The following is a 14,449-nucleotide window of genomic DNA, read 5'->3' on the forward strand; positions in this document are numbered from 1 at the left end:
CCCGTTGTACCGAATTCTAGTTTGCAATGGGAGGAACTCGACAAATTTGATCAAAATAGAATGTATGTAGGAATTAAAGACTCAATTTCTTTTCTATTTCCTTATAATCGTACACTGTCGTTTACTTTCGATTTTTTGTTCCGGGAGTGAGTGTCCTTCCTGTTTGTGGGGAAAAGGTCGTTGATTTCCTGACCCCAAAAAATCGGAAACAAATAATTAGCCATAATCGGACTTTCGGAATGTCTTCAAAATCCCAGCCAATAGCTCAAACCACCAAGCCAATAGGAATGGTTGTTGTTCTGAGTATCAGAATGAAAATACATATGTAGGTGACATTACAAGTCTTTGATAACAGCTGAGTATAGCCAATACATGTATTGCTCCATAAGGCTGCTTTCACACAAAAAAAAATTTCGAGTACCCCCCTGCCATATTCCAAAATTGTTCAAGTACCAAAGCCCCAAATATTTCAAGTACCACCCACCCCCACCCGAATAAATTTTCAAGTACCCCCACCCGAATAAATTTTTTGTGGAATACTCTTGCTGTGCGTTAACATTCCATACCAAGTACAAAACTGTACATAATACACTTAATACCAACTTTGTCCATTATATATGTAATCAATTTGTATATTGTGTATATATATATACACAAACACCAGTTAAAACAAAATGTTATGTTAGCCAGTGCATTGCCTTTCCAAAAAACAACATATACTTGAAAATGAATTACACTTTGAATAACTCTTGTAAAATGATCAGTAGACCAACTGAGTCTTTGTTTTCTGTTCAATATTGTATTAGTACATTATACTAGTAGTGTTACAGTTGAATGTCATTTTAGTTGTATTTGCAAATATTGTGATGCACATGTTATGTAAAGAGAGTTTTATAATGTATTGTCACAAAGAATATTTTCAGTACAGTTTAAAGGTAATTTCACACATTAAATGAACCAAATTTCAGTAGATAGTAGTGTACATGAAAGACACTGGTATTTTCAGACAAAAAACAACCTGTATCACTCAATTCGCCCATTTCAATTTATCATTACATTAACAGTTTATTAAAAGAAAATTAAAATTTGACTGTTTTTGTTTTTCATTTTACTAACTTGTGAGCAACTGTTGTTTGTAGCAGATGTTGTTGTTGTTGTTGTTGTTGTTGTTGTTGTTGTTGTTGAAAAAGGAAGACCAACAGCCTAATACCAATGTTCAATCCAATCGAGATGGGAACATCGACCTGCCTACCTGTATCGGATCTGTATCATGCATGTGTAAACACACAGCCTTGTCTGTGATACAAAATCTACAATCGACTGGTCATACCGCCACCCAGTGGTCAGTTGTAACGGAATTTGACACATTCATGAGGATTGTTACACAGTGCATCGTATCGTTCTGCCCTCACCGGCCTCCTCTCTCATGACGCAAGAGGGGTTGACCGATGCATGTGTGGTGGCACCTCGTCACGGCGTACCTTACAGACTTGAAGATTGTCTGTCATTACAAATAATTTGAAAGCTCAATGCGAAAACTTTCAACTACTTGTACGTTTATATACTTTATTATAATTCGTTTGATTTACCAAACTGACAAAAATGTTGGTCTGTATGTTGGTGGAATGAGCATTGTAATAATAATTTGCTAATGAATGGTTTCACCCGTTTCCAAATTCACACCCTACCGAGAAGACAGAGCTCCGCTGCTACCCAGGGCGCTTACCCATGCACATCCCCCCCCCCCCCATCGACCGGGGAGAGAAAGTATATGAAAGCCCGCCGCTAGCGGTAGGAAAATGAGTGGGAGCAGGAGAGAATGTAAAGCCCGCCCTTTGTGGTCGGAAAATGAGGCATTACACGTGTATCGCATACAATTATTATTGATTTTGTCGTAAGAGATCTCTACCTGTATTGCCTATTTGCAAATGGGCGCCCATTAGTCCATCGACCCACAACTGACCATAAGTAGGGATAGGGATACCTAACACAAAATATGCTGCTTGGGGAGGGGGGGGGGGGGGTTAATGATCTTAAAACCAGATATCTGCAAGATGCTGCTGTTATTGCGCAGTTTGATACCTGTATAGCAAAATATATGGTAGGTGTATAGCAACTCTATATAAAACACCATCTTCATAAACCAGAGCCTATTTTATGACACAGTCCAAGGACGCAGTGTCAGGCAAGAAATAACAGCTCTCGATTGCAAGAATGATTAAAAACATGGATAGTTGCTCCAAATAGTCTGGGTCACTACTGAATGACCATAATGGGGGAGGGGGCGGGGAGGGCTTGCATATCACATTAACTCGAAGCATATAAAGGGGTTGCTAACATACTAGATATGCTGTAGATATTCACCAACCAGCCCAATCATTCATTCATTCATTCCTTCCTTCAACTACCAAACTTCTACACAAAACCATACATGAAGCAACATCAACATTGAAGTGTGTTCTTTAATGTGCATCTTTCAATATAATACGTGACAATTTAGTTGCAACGTTAAATCCGTTCCCCCAACCCAACCCTCTTCCCAACATCCCCCCCCCCCTCCCAGTTAAAGCATGTGAAAACTTCAAGAAATACAATACAAAAAAATACAGTCAAGTCTTTCTTTCGACAATTTCATCCATCATAATTTTGGAAGTTTGTATCAAGTACAAGGAAGCTAAATGTGTGATAACGATTTGACAGGCAGTGAGAAAATAAATGACAATATCCAAATAGACGATTCCTTTTCAAAATCAACTCAAGTCTTCTCTCATTAAAAGTAGTGTCCATCGAGATCAAGATAAAGCTGCTTGTCAACTGTCCTATCCAAATTATCTTCATTCACTAGAATAAGTGGGAATAAGTGTTATCAAATGGAAGCTAACATGAACTATGTGTTTTTTGACAGAAAGTTCAATCTCTACATACAATACACAAGGGGTATTCTTGTTTCAATTGATCAATTATTATGAACTGGAGAGCCTGGCAATTTTGTGTCTTCAATACCTGTGAAAGTTGGAGAGAGAAAAAAAACAGAAAAAAAAAGTTCTGTTTATTCAGGTTGCTACCAGAGAGAAAGCCTAAGAATTGATGCTGGAAAGATTTTGGTGATGGGAATGAATACAAGAGCACAAAGGTGTGTATGCACAGTGCATTGCAGATTACTGTCCACTCGCTTTGTTCGGGACAATCACGCAAAAAAACTGCCAACGAAAATAAGACTAAGAAACTGGTACCCTTCAAGACAGCATGCTTGAATGAATAGCTATGCTACATTTTGTCTGAACAAAATGAACAAATGTGCCACCAAGCAGACATCAAAACACTAGTGCCCATGTCTAGTTGCAGTACGTTTAAATAGCTTACTGACTCGACAATAGCAAGAAATTGCTATCTTAATGTGTAGAATGTGCAGTTTCTTACTTGTTTCTGTATGGATGTATCAAAACAGAGGGAGTGGACACAGTAACCTCTGATTCCCTATATCTTGAACTCCAAATTGTGATTTGTAACTGGGTTATACAACTATGTTGAGTCTCGCAAACTCTACTAGATTTTGTTCAGGGTCACACACCTCCCATCCCACCCCGTCAGGATTACAGTACAAGGTAGGAAACAATAGTTGCTTCACCTGTCCTTATCATTGTGAAAATGCCTAAAACAAAATACTGCAACTTACAGAAATGTACTCGAAACTGATTAATAATCTAAAGCTTGATTAGTAGCAAGTGTTAGTGCATAGAGTAAGTGCAGTACCACATTTCCTTTCCTAGCTTTTACTTAATCGAACAGTGACCAAATGTGTGCTACTAGACACACTTTGCTTCTCTTTTCAGAATTACCCTGGTAGATAAAACTGTCCATATCCTTCAAGTAAGTATGCTGGAATAGTTGGGTGTGACAGTCAACCCAACGTGGTGATAACTGACCTTTCTCACAACAGTACACTAAATAACTTGTGTATTAGTGACCTGACTACAGGGCAAAATCACAAAAACTTACCTGTACATATAGCTGTCTCTATCGTAACCACCACCTCCGCCGTAACCTCTGGAACCACCGCCATAGCCACCATGACCACCATAGCCACCGCCTCCGTAGCCGCCACCACCATAACTGCCACCACCATAACTGCCACCACCATAGCCGCCGCCGCCGTAGTTGCCACCACCATAGTTGCCACCACCATAGTTGCCACCGCCGTAACCACCACCGCCGCCACCTCTACCGTAACCACCACCATATCCACCACCACCACCTCGTCCACGCCCAAAACCACGTCCACCCCTCCTGTCTCTTCCATAGAACCCGGAGTCTCCACCCCTTTGTGTTGGTTTCTTGGCTGCTCGCACAAGAATTTGGTTACCGTCGATCATCTAGCCATTGAGACAAAGAGAACATTTAGTATAGATTTATAACAGTTTCCACAAAAAAACCTACCCTGTCAATTTCATCAAATTACTACACAATAATTGTGTTACACCCTTTTAAAGTGGCCATCTGGCTGAGGATTGGGTATCTATTTTGGAATTTTAATTCATAAAACAATTTTATCATGGCTTGCCAGTTGAAAAATAAATCTGAAATAACAGACCAAGTCTGTGTTCGTAACTTAATAAATTGCAAAAAAGCTAAAATTTGTATAGCACAACTTGCCATAAGCAAAGTACTGCCAGTCTTTCTTCTACATCATTAGGCAACAGGAATGTATTATGTCATCCAAGATAGCTACCTACCTTATCATTAAGTCCTTGTATAGCTGATGTGGCGTCTTCAGCTTTATCAAACTTGATGAAGGCAAAACACCTAGACTTTCCCGTTTGTTTATCACAAATAAGATTAACTGTTGACATAGAAAATGACATTTGATTAGATTTTCTACTGAAAAAGGAAAAGTTATCTATTAGTATTACTCATTCCAACCCAACTAATGTGCCGCCTTCTACATAGTTGCCTGATCACAGTTCACCAACGCTTTAACTCCAATAACTGTATTGCATTTAATAACTCAACTACTCTACAAGGCAACCCAGCTATTCAATTTATGCATAAGTATCAGTCTTGACTACCCAGTTTCTGTCAATGAGGCATTCACTTCTACCAGCCCCAGATTCTGGAATACAATCGTGGCAAAAATTTTGCCATGAAACATGATGCATTACAGGGAGAGTCATTACCAAGATGACGACACAATACTTCTCACAAAGTACCATAATATTACTCTGGTAATTGAGCCTTCGTGACTGACACAAACCAAAACTATTCTTGCAACATGTTGATACAACAGTGATAAGCTATTGAATGGATGTTGGTTTAATAATAGGGAGGCTTCCCCAGAATGTTATAGACAAAGTTCCAACGAACTTGCAGTATACTGGTTTTAGACTCCCAATGTTTACACTATCTTGATCACAGGGTGATTAGAATTGCACAACAGAGAAGAACAATACACTTAGTTTGTGCCTATCTTAGTAAACGGAAGGCTCAATTACCAGTCGTAAATGCAGTCGAGGCTGCAATACAATGGCTGATCATCAAATACATTACAAGTTAAAGTAGATAATTTTTTTTAACCATCTACGTAGCATGGCCCAGTTTGAGTGCCTTTTTCAAACCAATCATTTTGAACATGTAATTTTCACACACCATTAACTGTTTGTTGGCCATTGCTAGCAATATATACATGCAATACAAGCAGTTAGTGAAATAGTGAAACAAAATCAAAGATCATGACTTAAACAGGCTACACAAAATTCTACAGGCCATATATATATCAGTGACTTACCTTCAGAAACTGCTCCATATTTACCGAGTTCCTTTTTTAGTGTCTCATCATCTGTGTTTTCGTTCAGCTTGCCTACATAAACTTTGGTTGGATCTTCATCAGAATTTTGCCGCCTGTAACATTCACGCGAAACATAAGGATTACTTTCTACTGGTGCACTCACAAAGTCAACCTGAAAGTCACTGATGCACATTAATTATTTGCTTCCTAAAAAAATTTGCCAATTTTCTCTCTTATTATGCAGTGGGTCAACACAAAACACACGTTTTCATTGTTTAGACTACAAGCAAATACACTTGCTCCCACACTATGTGTATACATCCCTCTTCTAGTCAAGTCCATGTAAAAGATAATGACTGTGGCAGGACTAAGGATACTACAACCCATAACACCAAAGTAAAGTGTTTTCTGTATGTACCACAATAGTTTATAGCATCCATGTAAAAGTATACTGTTTCATTTGCTAATTGACCACATTAGAAAGGCCACATGCAAGGTCTTGTAATTAAACCAATTGAAACAGTACACTTTTTACACTTGATATGAACGCTATAAACGAGTGTAGCACAGAGAAAGTGCTTTACTTCAGTGTTACCCACTGCATTATACATATTACAACTTTGCACTGACATTCTGCGATGGTAGTATATATAGATTATAAGTGAATATACATAAAATCATAAGGTTGCTCTCAAATATTTACCTTTTCTCTTCCATTTTCTTTGCTGGACAAACAGAAATTGTTCTTCCATCTAGAGTCTGTTTACAGGTAAAAAAAAAAAAAAAATGAGTACAAATGAAACATTTTGTACACCTTACGCCAAGCATGATAAAATATTTGTACTGTAACAAACCCCCTTGCATGGAATTTGACATATATTTTAGCATACGCAGTGTGTGAAGACGTTTACTACTTTTACTTCTACGCTGAATATTGGTTCAACAAAAACTTTATTCAGAGCATAAAATCACATGACTCGTGAAAGACCTCGCCCCTACATTACCTGAGGCATGGTGCAAATGAACAGTTTCAACAAGGTGATCAGATTTTGAGAGCATGAACTTAAAAGAATAACTCACCGTTCCATTTAGTGCACTTAAAGCAGAGTTAGCATCTGCTGGATTTTCAAACGTCACAAAGCCAAACCCACGTGACCGCTGTGTATATTTGTCTTTCACAACAATAGCTGGAATAGAAAAGAGCATTCAGTTCAGTCTGTACATACACTTGTATCCACGCAATGATTGGGATATGGTGCAACGTATAATTTGCCATATTTCAGTTACCAAAGATCCATCCATTCCGCACAGAAGGATGACAAGAGGACACACCAGATTTGGCAAGGCGAGGGCTAAAATTTGCTCATGACCACTGATCGTATGATAATGCTTGAAGCCATGAGCAAAACATGAATTAAAAAATCTAGTATGGGGTCATTACCAAATCTGAAATATCCCATCTACCATGCATGTTGGATCTGTGGACGCTGCTAATATACATTCACTATCAACCACACAGTGGATGGAGTAAAGTAGAGTCACAGATCCAGTATTAAAATACTTTGAAATGTACGAAGAAAGTACATGTACATCTACTTGGCCAATTAATGCGAGTATACACGAAGAGACTTACTGTCTGAAACAAATCCATATTTGCTCATTTCTAGTTCAAGTGCCATTTCATCCGTGTTGTGGCTAAGACCACCAATGTATAGTTTTCCATCATCTGACAGGCCTGCTTCAGTTCCTTGAGGCTTGACCTCCTCTGATGCCATCTCAGTACTGGGAACCTCTTCACCTTCGGTAGCCATTTCAAGATTTTATAAAGGTACCTGAAAATAGGAAGGTGGAAACTTAAAAAAAAATAAAACGTACCATCAAGCTGTTGTGGCTTACTTCAACAAAGTTTGCTTTACAAAGTAATATGGACAATAGACAATGAATATCATTTTTATTTTTTTTGACAAGTTGTGACAAAGAATTTTGTTTTATTCAGTACATCATGTATGTGATAACAAACATTGATACAATAGAAATACAACTGCATGTGTTTTCTTCAGTATGTTTTCTTCTGTTATGCTGAGTCTGCACTTGGCTAGATCCGATGCACATACGCATCATCCATCATTTTCATAGATTTTGATCACTGCTGCTGGCAAAACAGGAATGAACTGTACAAGGCTGGCAGGTTTATGAATGAACAGCTGGACTTTGAATATGGGAGGAGTAAACAGAGCTGTAGGCTACAAGAAGATGATGGCTTTCTGACAACATCTGGGATATGGATTGAGCAATCTGGACTGAATCATGTGACTTGTGATAGTTAACAGTTCTTCACTTTGATGTGAAACTTCTGGAGGGGACACAAACTCAACCAAGTACAACTCAGCCTGGATATGAAGCATTTGTTCTACAACTGTTCAGCAACAAACATCTACAATGGAAGGTTAGCCTTCGCATACAGACCCATGCACTCCTTGGACGTGGGACAAATCTGGATGGGGTCAGCCCCTGCTAGTGGTATGTTTCACACACATAGATTTGTATCGACATCATTGAAAACTCTGGAAACTTTGAAGTGTATTTGTTGGAAGGTGACAGCTGTATACTTTTCAGGAAATCCGTAAGTTGAATTGATTCTCTGTATCCGTTAGAGCACAGGCTCACAAACTTCTGTAATTGATATATTTCAGTTGTTCTATATAACAGTACATACAAAAGAGATTTGACGCAGGTGCACACAATGAAAACTACTATCAAACCTTAATACAGTGAATTCTTTTCTACATTTCACAACATTTTATGACTACACACCGCATCCTAACCATTTTTGAACACAATAATAATCTTACTATCAATCAATACACCGTTACAATTTTGGCAGTTGTACAAAATCTGCTTGGTAAACACATTTCAATAAAAGTGAAGGTAAATGTCAAGCACTTCGGTATTCACACTACACACAACATTTGTAGTTCTAATCAAACTGAGTGATAATGCACCAATTTGGCATACACTGAACTTGACTGTGTACAAAAGGTATCTTGACAGACCTTCTCTCAATATCCCAAGACTTGTGAAAACCTACAATTCTAGGTTTCAAACAAGGATTAGAAATTTACTTGTAACTTTTCGTTGGAGTGATTAAATTTGTTTTCTTTTGATGGCAAGTCAGAATACACTGCATTACTAACATGACACTTTGATCTATGATCAATTTTGAAATTGTTCACAATTACATTATTTCAAACTTCATCACAGTAAAGTTACAAAGCTAGAAACCACATCATTTATATGCGAAACATTCTGTTTACGTAACATGACAGTATTGTAATGTAAGGAACAATGCTAACACCTAGTCTGGGTTTCAGCCAGTGACAGTTGCATGAACAAGGGGCTACATATGCCTCGCTTCATTCTTTCATTCATTTTAGTAAGGGCCAAATTAAAGCTAGCATTTGGCTAACTTTCAGATTTAGATATTACAAAGTGTACGAAATGACAAGCAGCTTTTCTCTTCTGGCTAAAGCCCTGCTTACAACCAATGAGATAATCTTTAAAAAAAACCAAGGAGGTAATCTTCAATACTGTATATAAATATGCTTGAAAACATATGCACTTAGAAAACATATTCTGACTTGGGCAACTGGGTCAAAACACACAAAATGTCTCTTGATAATGACTGCAAAATAAAAAGGTCTGTCAAGATGAAATTTCAGATACTGAGAGATCAAATGACTGGTTTTTATGCACTTCCTAATAATCATTTTTTTTGTTAAATTCAAATGTATTAATTAAAATTGCACAAGTGTTACAATATATACATTAATACTATAGTCTCATTTATATGCATCTCCATAAGCTGTTCGTTGTGTGCACCTGGTTATTTATATATATAAATTTGAATACATGCAGTGAGAAAGATGGCTTTGCAATTTATTGGTTGATTTTGATATTTTTGACAGTTGAGCATATCATAGTGCAAACAGACAAGCGATGGTCACCTCAAGCAGTTTTTGACCACTTGTGGACAGAAGTCTCGCAATCGAAATGAGGTGGGGGCTGTACACCAAAACCTGATTCCACGGAGACTCACCTTTACCTGTATTATGGTTCCAAAGTTTAAGTAATTTCTGGCTGCAATGCAACTTCGTCTGCATCTGTTATCAGCCCAACCATAATAGGCTTCACTGGAGCATCTTTTACACTACTGTCTGTCATGTTTGCACTTCTGGTACCGAGCAAAACAGAAATTTCAGTCCCTCTTTTTTTCAAAATAATTCCAAAGCTACCAAAACTACAATTGAAACTTATTTCCACTTTTGGTGACTGTCAATATTTCCAAACATACCAAAACTTCAAGTTTTACTGAATATCATATTTTTCAATTTCTTTGAAATTACGAAACATTTGCAAAAAACAGCTTGTGCCATCATAATATTAAACAATGCAACATGAGATTGTCATTCTGATAATTTTGAGTTCTAGAAAATTACAATGTACAAAGTTCAACTTAGCAACATGCAGTATCTATAACTGTGACATTTGAAAGGGAAAATTAGATTTTTCATTCAATATTACAATATGTAGGAAAACTGATAAAGAAATACTTCAATCACAAGATCAAATTATTCACTTTTTCCATAAAGAATTATGAACATCACATATGTATTTTACTGAAAAAAAATCTTCCAGGAAATAAATTTATTTGAACATGAAAAATGGTCCTTACAATTCATTGTATGACTTACACTGGGCATAAAATATCGCCAACACAAGAGAACATTTCGATTGCAAGTATGTATGTGCTTCTTTAGTATTCGCTCCTTTGTGACTGAAGGAACAATGGAAAGTGCTGTGGGGTCAAAGACGCTTGCTTGCTCAGTCAGACAATTTGCATTATTACTTATTAGTATTCAGTTTCAGAGACAAAGGGAAGCCATACAAGAGTCTCGTTGTGAATGTACAAAAATTACGTCGTGATGTCTATAATCTGATTCGAACAGCTGTATTCAAACAAAGGCACGATGATCAACTATCATTCAGTCTCCGGCCGCTGACGGCCATTTTCAAACTGGCTACTGACATGATGTAGCGAGTTCACAAAGAAGCAAACATAAACAGTAAAATTACAAGTGCAGTAGTGCACACACAGAATTACACAAAAATCCACTGATCGCGAGCTTTGAAATGAAAGGTCTTAGCGATTAAGTGGGGACGCGGTATATATTTATAACACAGATTGTTCAATATATTTAGCGTTTTGAGTTCAGCTTGCTTCCCAGACGGTTAGACAAGAAATGGCTTCTGCAATATTACAAATATATTGTGTACGAATATTGCGACTCATAAAAGTTTCACATGTTCGTATCCATTCCACATGATAACATACGATCGATGGTAAGAATTTAAAACATCGACAAAATCCTTGGAGGAAAAAACGGAATTTTTTCAACATCGATAAACCGTGACATTAGTGTTCTCAGCACGTGTGACTTAATTTTCCATCAGGCGTATGATCAGCAATTGGCTCTCAATATGTACGATTGTGACGAGGAGAATTCAATCTGTACATTCTAAACTGCGATAGCGACATGATTATAAATCCCTTCATGTTCAATTTATACATTTTTGCGAAAAAATAAATAAGACAACATTCGAAATCTTACCTTTGCCGCTCTCGCTAATATATAAATAGCCACAAAAAATGGCAACTTTGTGACGCTCACGATTTACCCTCGTTCTTAGATACTTAAAACACGTGCTCTCCTCAAGTATGTAAAGCAAGTGGGTACCATTTAGAGTAATGGCGAACGAGGTTAAATTTGACCATTTACTCCCTCGACAAACCAATCCGCTCAAATAACACGAAAGTGTCACATGTTTCAGTTTCTTGGGTAACAAAATTGAAGACATTTTTCAAGGATATATTGGTAACTGGGGAAAGCTGATTCAAATCTATTTATTTCAGAAAATACTCATTTCGAAAACAGAGTGAAAATTTGTACTCGTAGCTCACAAAGCGCGGAGAGTTGTTAAAAAAGTATCTGTTATGCGTCCTCGTATGGGATTGGCTAATATTCCCTGGGGTCTGTATCAATCATGTGACTCCGATTATGAACGATGAGTCCCGAAAACTACCGAACATTTTGATATTTAACAAAGAGAACAAAGAAATAGTCTAAAACTCAAATAAGCAAGGTCAATTGCAATATTTTCGTTAAATTATTTTGTCCTTTTGCTTCACTACCTGGCAAAAGTGACATATAAACTCTTTCGTCTTACAAAGATATAACAGTATAAGTTAAAATGCAGAGTATAATAAATATATATTATCAATAATGCAGTTTCTAATATGTAGATATAACGTTTGGCTTCTTATTTTATTTAGTTTTTTTAAAATTCCATTCCTGCAGTTTGGTTTCTTTTTATATTCACTGGTGTAAGTCACAGTTGTAACCATTTGCATTTTTTTCATTTATTGGATTTGTTTGTAAACATTTGTGACCCAGCCTTCATAATACTATGACCGTTGATTGTGGGGCCTATTGAATATTCCTTTGAAGATGTCCGATTATTTTTAACAAACCTTCATTACAGATGTATTCCCCCATACACACACATACATACATACATACATACATACACGCACGCACACACACACATACATACATAAACTAAGTAAAATATACCAACAGGGAGGGCAGCATAATTTCTGTTTTGGATTATGGGGATGTCATCAGTTTCATTGAAGGGTTGTATGTATTTGGGGAGGGGGGGGGGGAGCAGCAACTTTGGTTGGAAGACTATCCATTTTTATTTTTATCAGGAAGACAACAATTTTGTTAAAGAAAAGGATAGTGTCCAATCAAAGTTGCAATAAGGCCTTGGCGTGTGCAACAGATAAAAAGATGGGTTCTCATTCTTTTGTCAAGATTCTAAATCCAGTGACTGCAAAACTGTTCAAACTGAGAGGTAGAACCAATACAACAAAATGAGCCACAAACAGATGCAGAAATTGTAATACAGAATTATTTAATTCATGGCAACATAATAAACAAGAAATTCTGAAATTCATCTGCATGCCTCCTTCACATAAACCGGTGATATTCTCAGAAAAAATGATATATTTCACCATTTGTCGTATTGTACATATACTATTTGCGCATAAATAAGTCTTTAAAGACCCAGTGACTAGCTCCAATATGACCCAAGTTACGATTTACATGACATTTATCTTCACACATCAAAATATGCAAATGTCCAACCTAACTCCACCACCACTCTGCTGAAACTAAATTCATGTGGGGACACCATAAGGTCATCTCGTTTATAGATGCCTACTGCCAGGGGTATCACAGATTTCTGTGCTAGAGAGATGACATTGACTAGATGTGACATGCACATCATAGTGTAAATCGTAACACGGCTCGGATCGTCTTGGAACTAAACAGGAGACACCCTGCTAGAGTAGTTTGGCACAGCCATGGCAAAGAACTGGCCATTTTCATTAGTAGGGCACAAAACAACTTGTCGGAAGTTTGTCACTGATGACAAGAGGCTGTCTGTTTCCTGTGTCACTAGGGCTGAAGAGATGAGAAAGCCAAACTTATCTGGGAGGTGACAATACGATATTTTTGTCTGGGACCGAGACCATCTGAAAAAAAGTTTCTCTTCTAAGCATAGCAATCCAGTAAACTGTTCCACCCATGTATCAAATGTAACACTGGAAAAAGTGGCCATGTCTTAATGTACAATGCCTGCTAGCTATAGGCTTACCAAAGGTACATGTACATGCAATAACATTTTATTTACTATGTACAGCCCCTCCCCATCTTTGTAATTTCAGGTAATAAATCGTAGCACTTGAAATCTGGACTCGTCACTGGCAATTCTACAATTTCTCTTAAAATTCTGGGACTCTTACAATGCTTCTAATCAAACTACTGCATATTGATACATTACCAAAACGGGTCCGTCTTTGTACAGAATTTAGTAGGGTCAGATCAAAGATGTGCCACAACTGTGTGCGTAGTTAGAGGTTTGTTCTCTAATACATCACTGTACATCTAGCCATAATATATGATTAAACTGGTTTTATTTGCAACAATGATTATTGCACTCCCGTTTGGCAGCATTATAAAAATGAACTATTATTCAACGCTGCCACCAAGTAGGCAATGTTGTGACTACCATAGCTAAATCTGTGTTAATGCATCTGGGTAAGTTCTGTAATGTACCAATATGTTGCAGTACTTCCATCATATATCAGTACTTTGATTGGAAGCACTGTAATGTCGCCTAATGATTGAATCACACAAAAGTTTTGTATCTCAAGTGCTGGTCTATCAAAGGACTATCAATTATTCTCAATGTACTTGCATCTCCACAAAGCAGGGTGTAAACGCATGAAAACCAGTACCAGTGGAAATGTCTAGAAGATCACACACTATTTCAAAGCCACAAGAATGCGACAAAACATCTATTTTTTTAAATCTAACTGTCCAGAAAGTATTTGTACTCTTTCTTTTCAACTTGTTATAAAAAATAAAACCGTTGTCTGTTCTTGTACAAATAAGCGAAACTGACTCTTCACATTCTTTAACAAATCCTACATTTTTACAAACAAATGCATGTCATTCAAACACAAAAGCAACCACAGCTCTA

At 37.3% G+C, this 14,449-nt stretch overlaps 1 protein-coding gene across 3 annotated transcripts; it reads right to left on the reverse strand.

Moving 5' to 3' along the window:
- Positions 1-2,557: 2,557 nt before the first annotated feature.
- On the reverse strand, positions 2,558-11,573 carry LOC144442364 (uncharacterized). 3 transcript variants are annotated; one of them, XM_078131693.1, is made up of 8 exons: positions 11,452-11,573; positions 7,416-7,614; positions 6,863-6,969; positions 6,486-6,541; positions 5,783-5,895; positions 4,734-4,840; positions 4,000-4,373; positions 2,558-2,841 (listed from the first exon to the last, which is right to left on the reverse strand). In XM_078131693.1, exons 2-8 carry the CDS (start codon positions 7,591-7,593, stop codon positions 2,835-2,837), a joined length of 942 nt encoding a protein of 313 aa, XP_077987819.1. In that variant the 5' UTR covers positions 7,594-7,614; positions 11,452-11,573; the 3' UTR covers positions 2,558-2,834. The 3 variants fall into 3 exon arrangements, with proteins under 3 accessions (XP_077987819.1, XP_077987817.1, XP_077987818.1); XM_078131691.1 differs by having other exon boundaries at positions 2,558-3,003; XM_078131692.1 differs by lacking the exon at positions 11,452-11,573 and adding an exon at positions 9,879-10,127 and having other exon boundaries at positions 2,558-3,003.
- Between the last annotated feature and the right edge of the window lie 2,876 nt (positions 11,574-14,449).

Source organism: Glandiceps talaboti, chromosome 11 (genome assembly GCF_964340395.1).
Source record: "Glandiceps talaboti chromosome 11, keGlaTala1.1, whole genome shotgun sequence".
Taxonomy (NCBI): domain Eukaryota; kingdom Metazoa; phylum Hemichordata; class Enteropneusta; family Spengelidae; genus Glandiceps; species Glandiceps talaboti.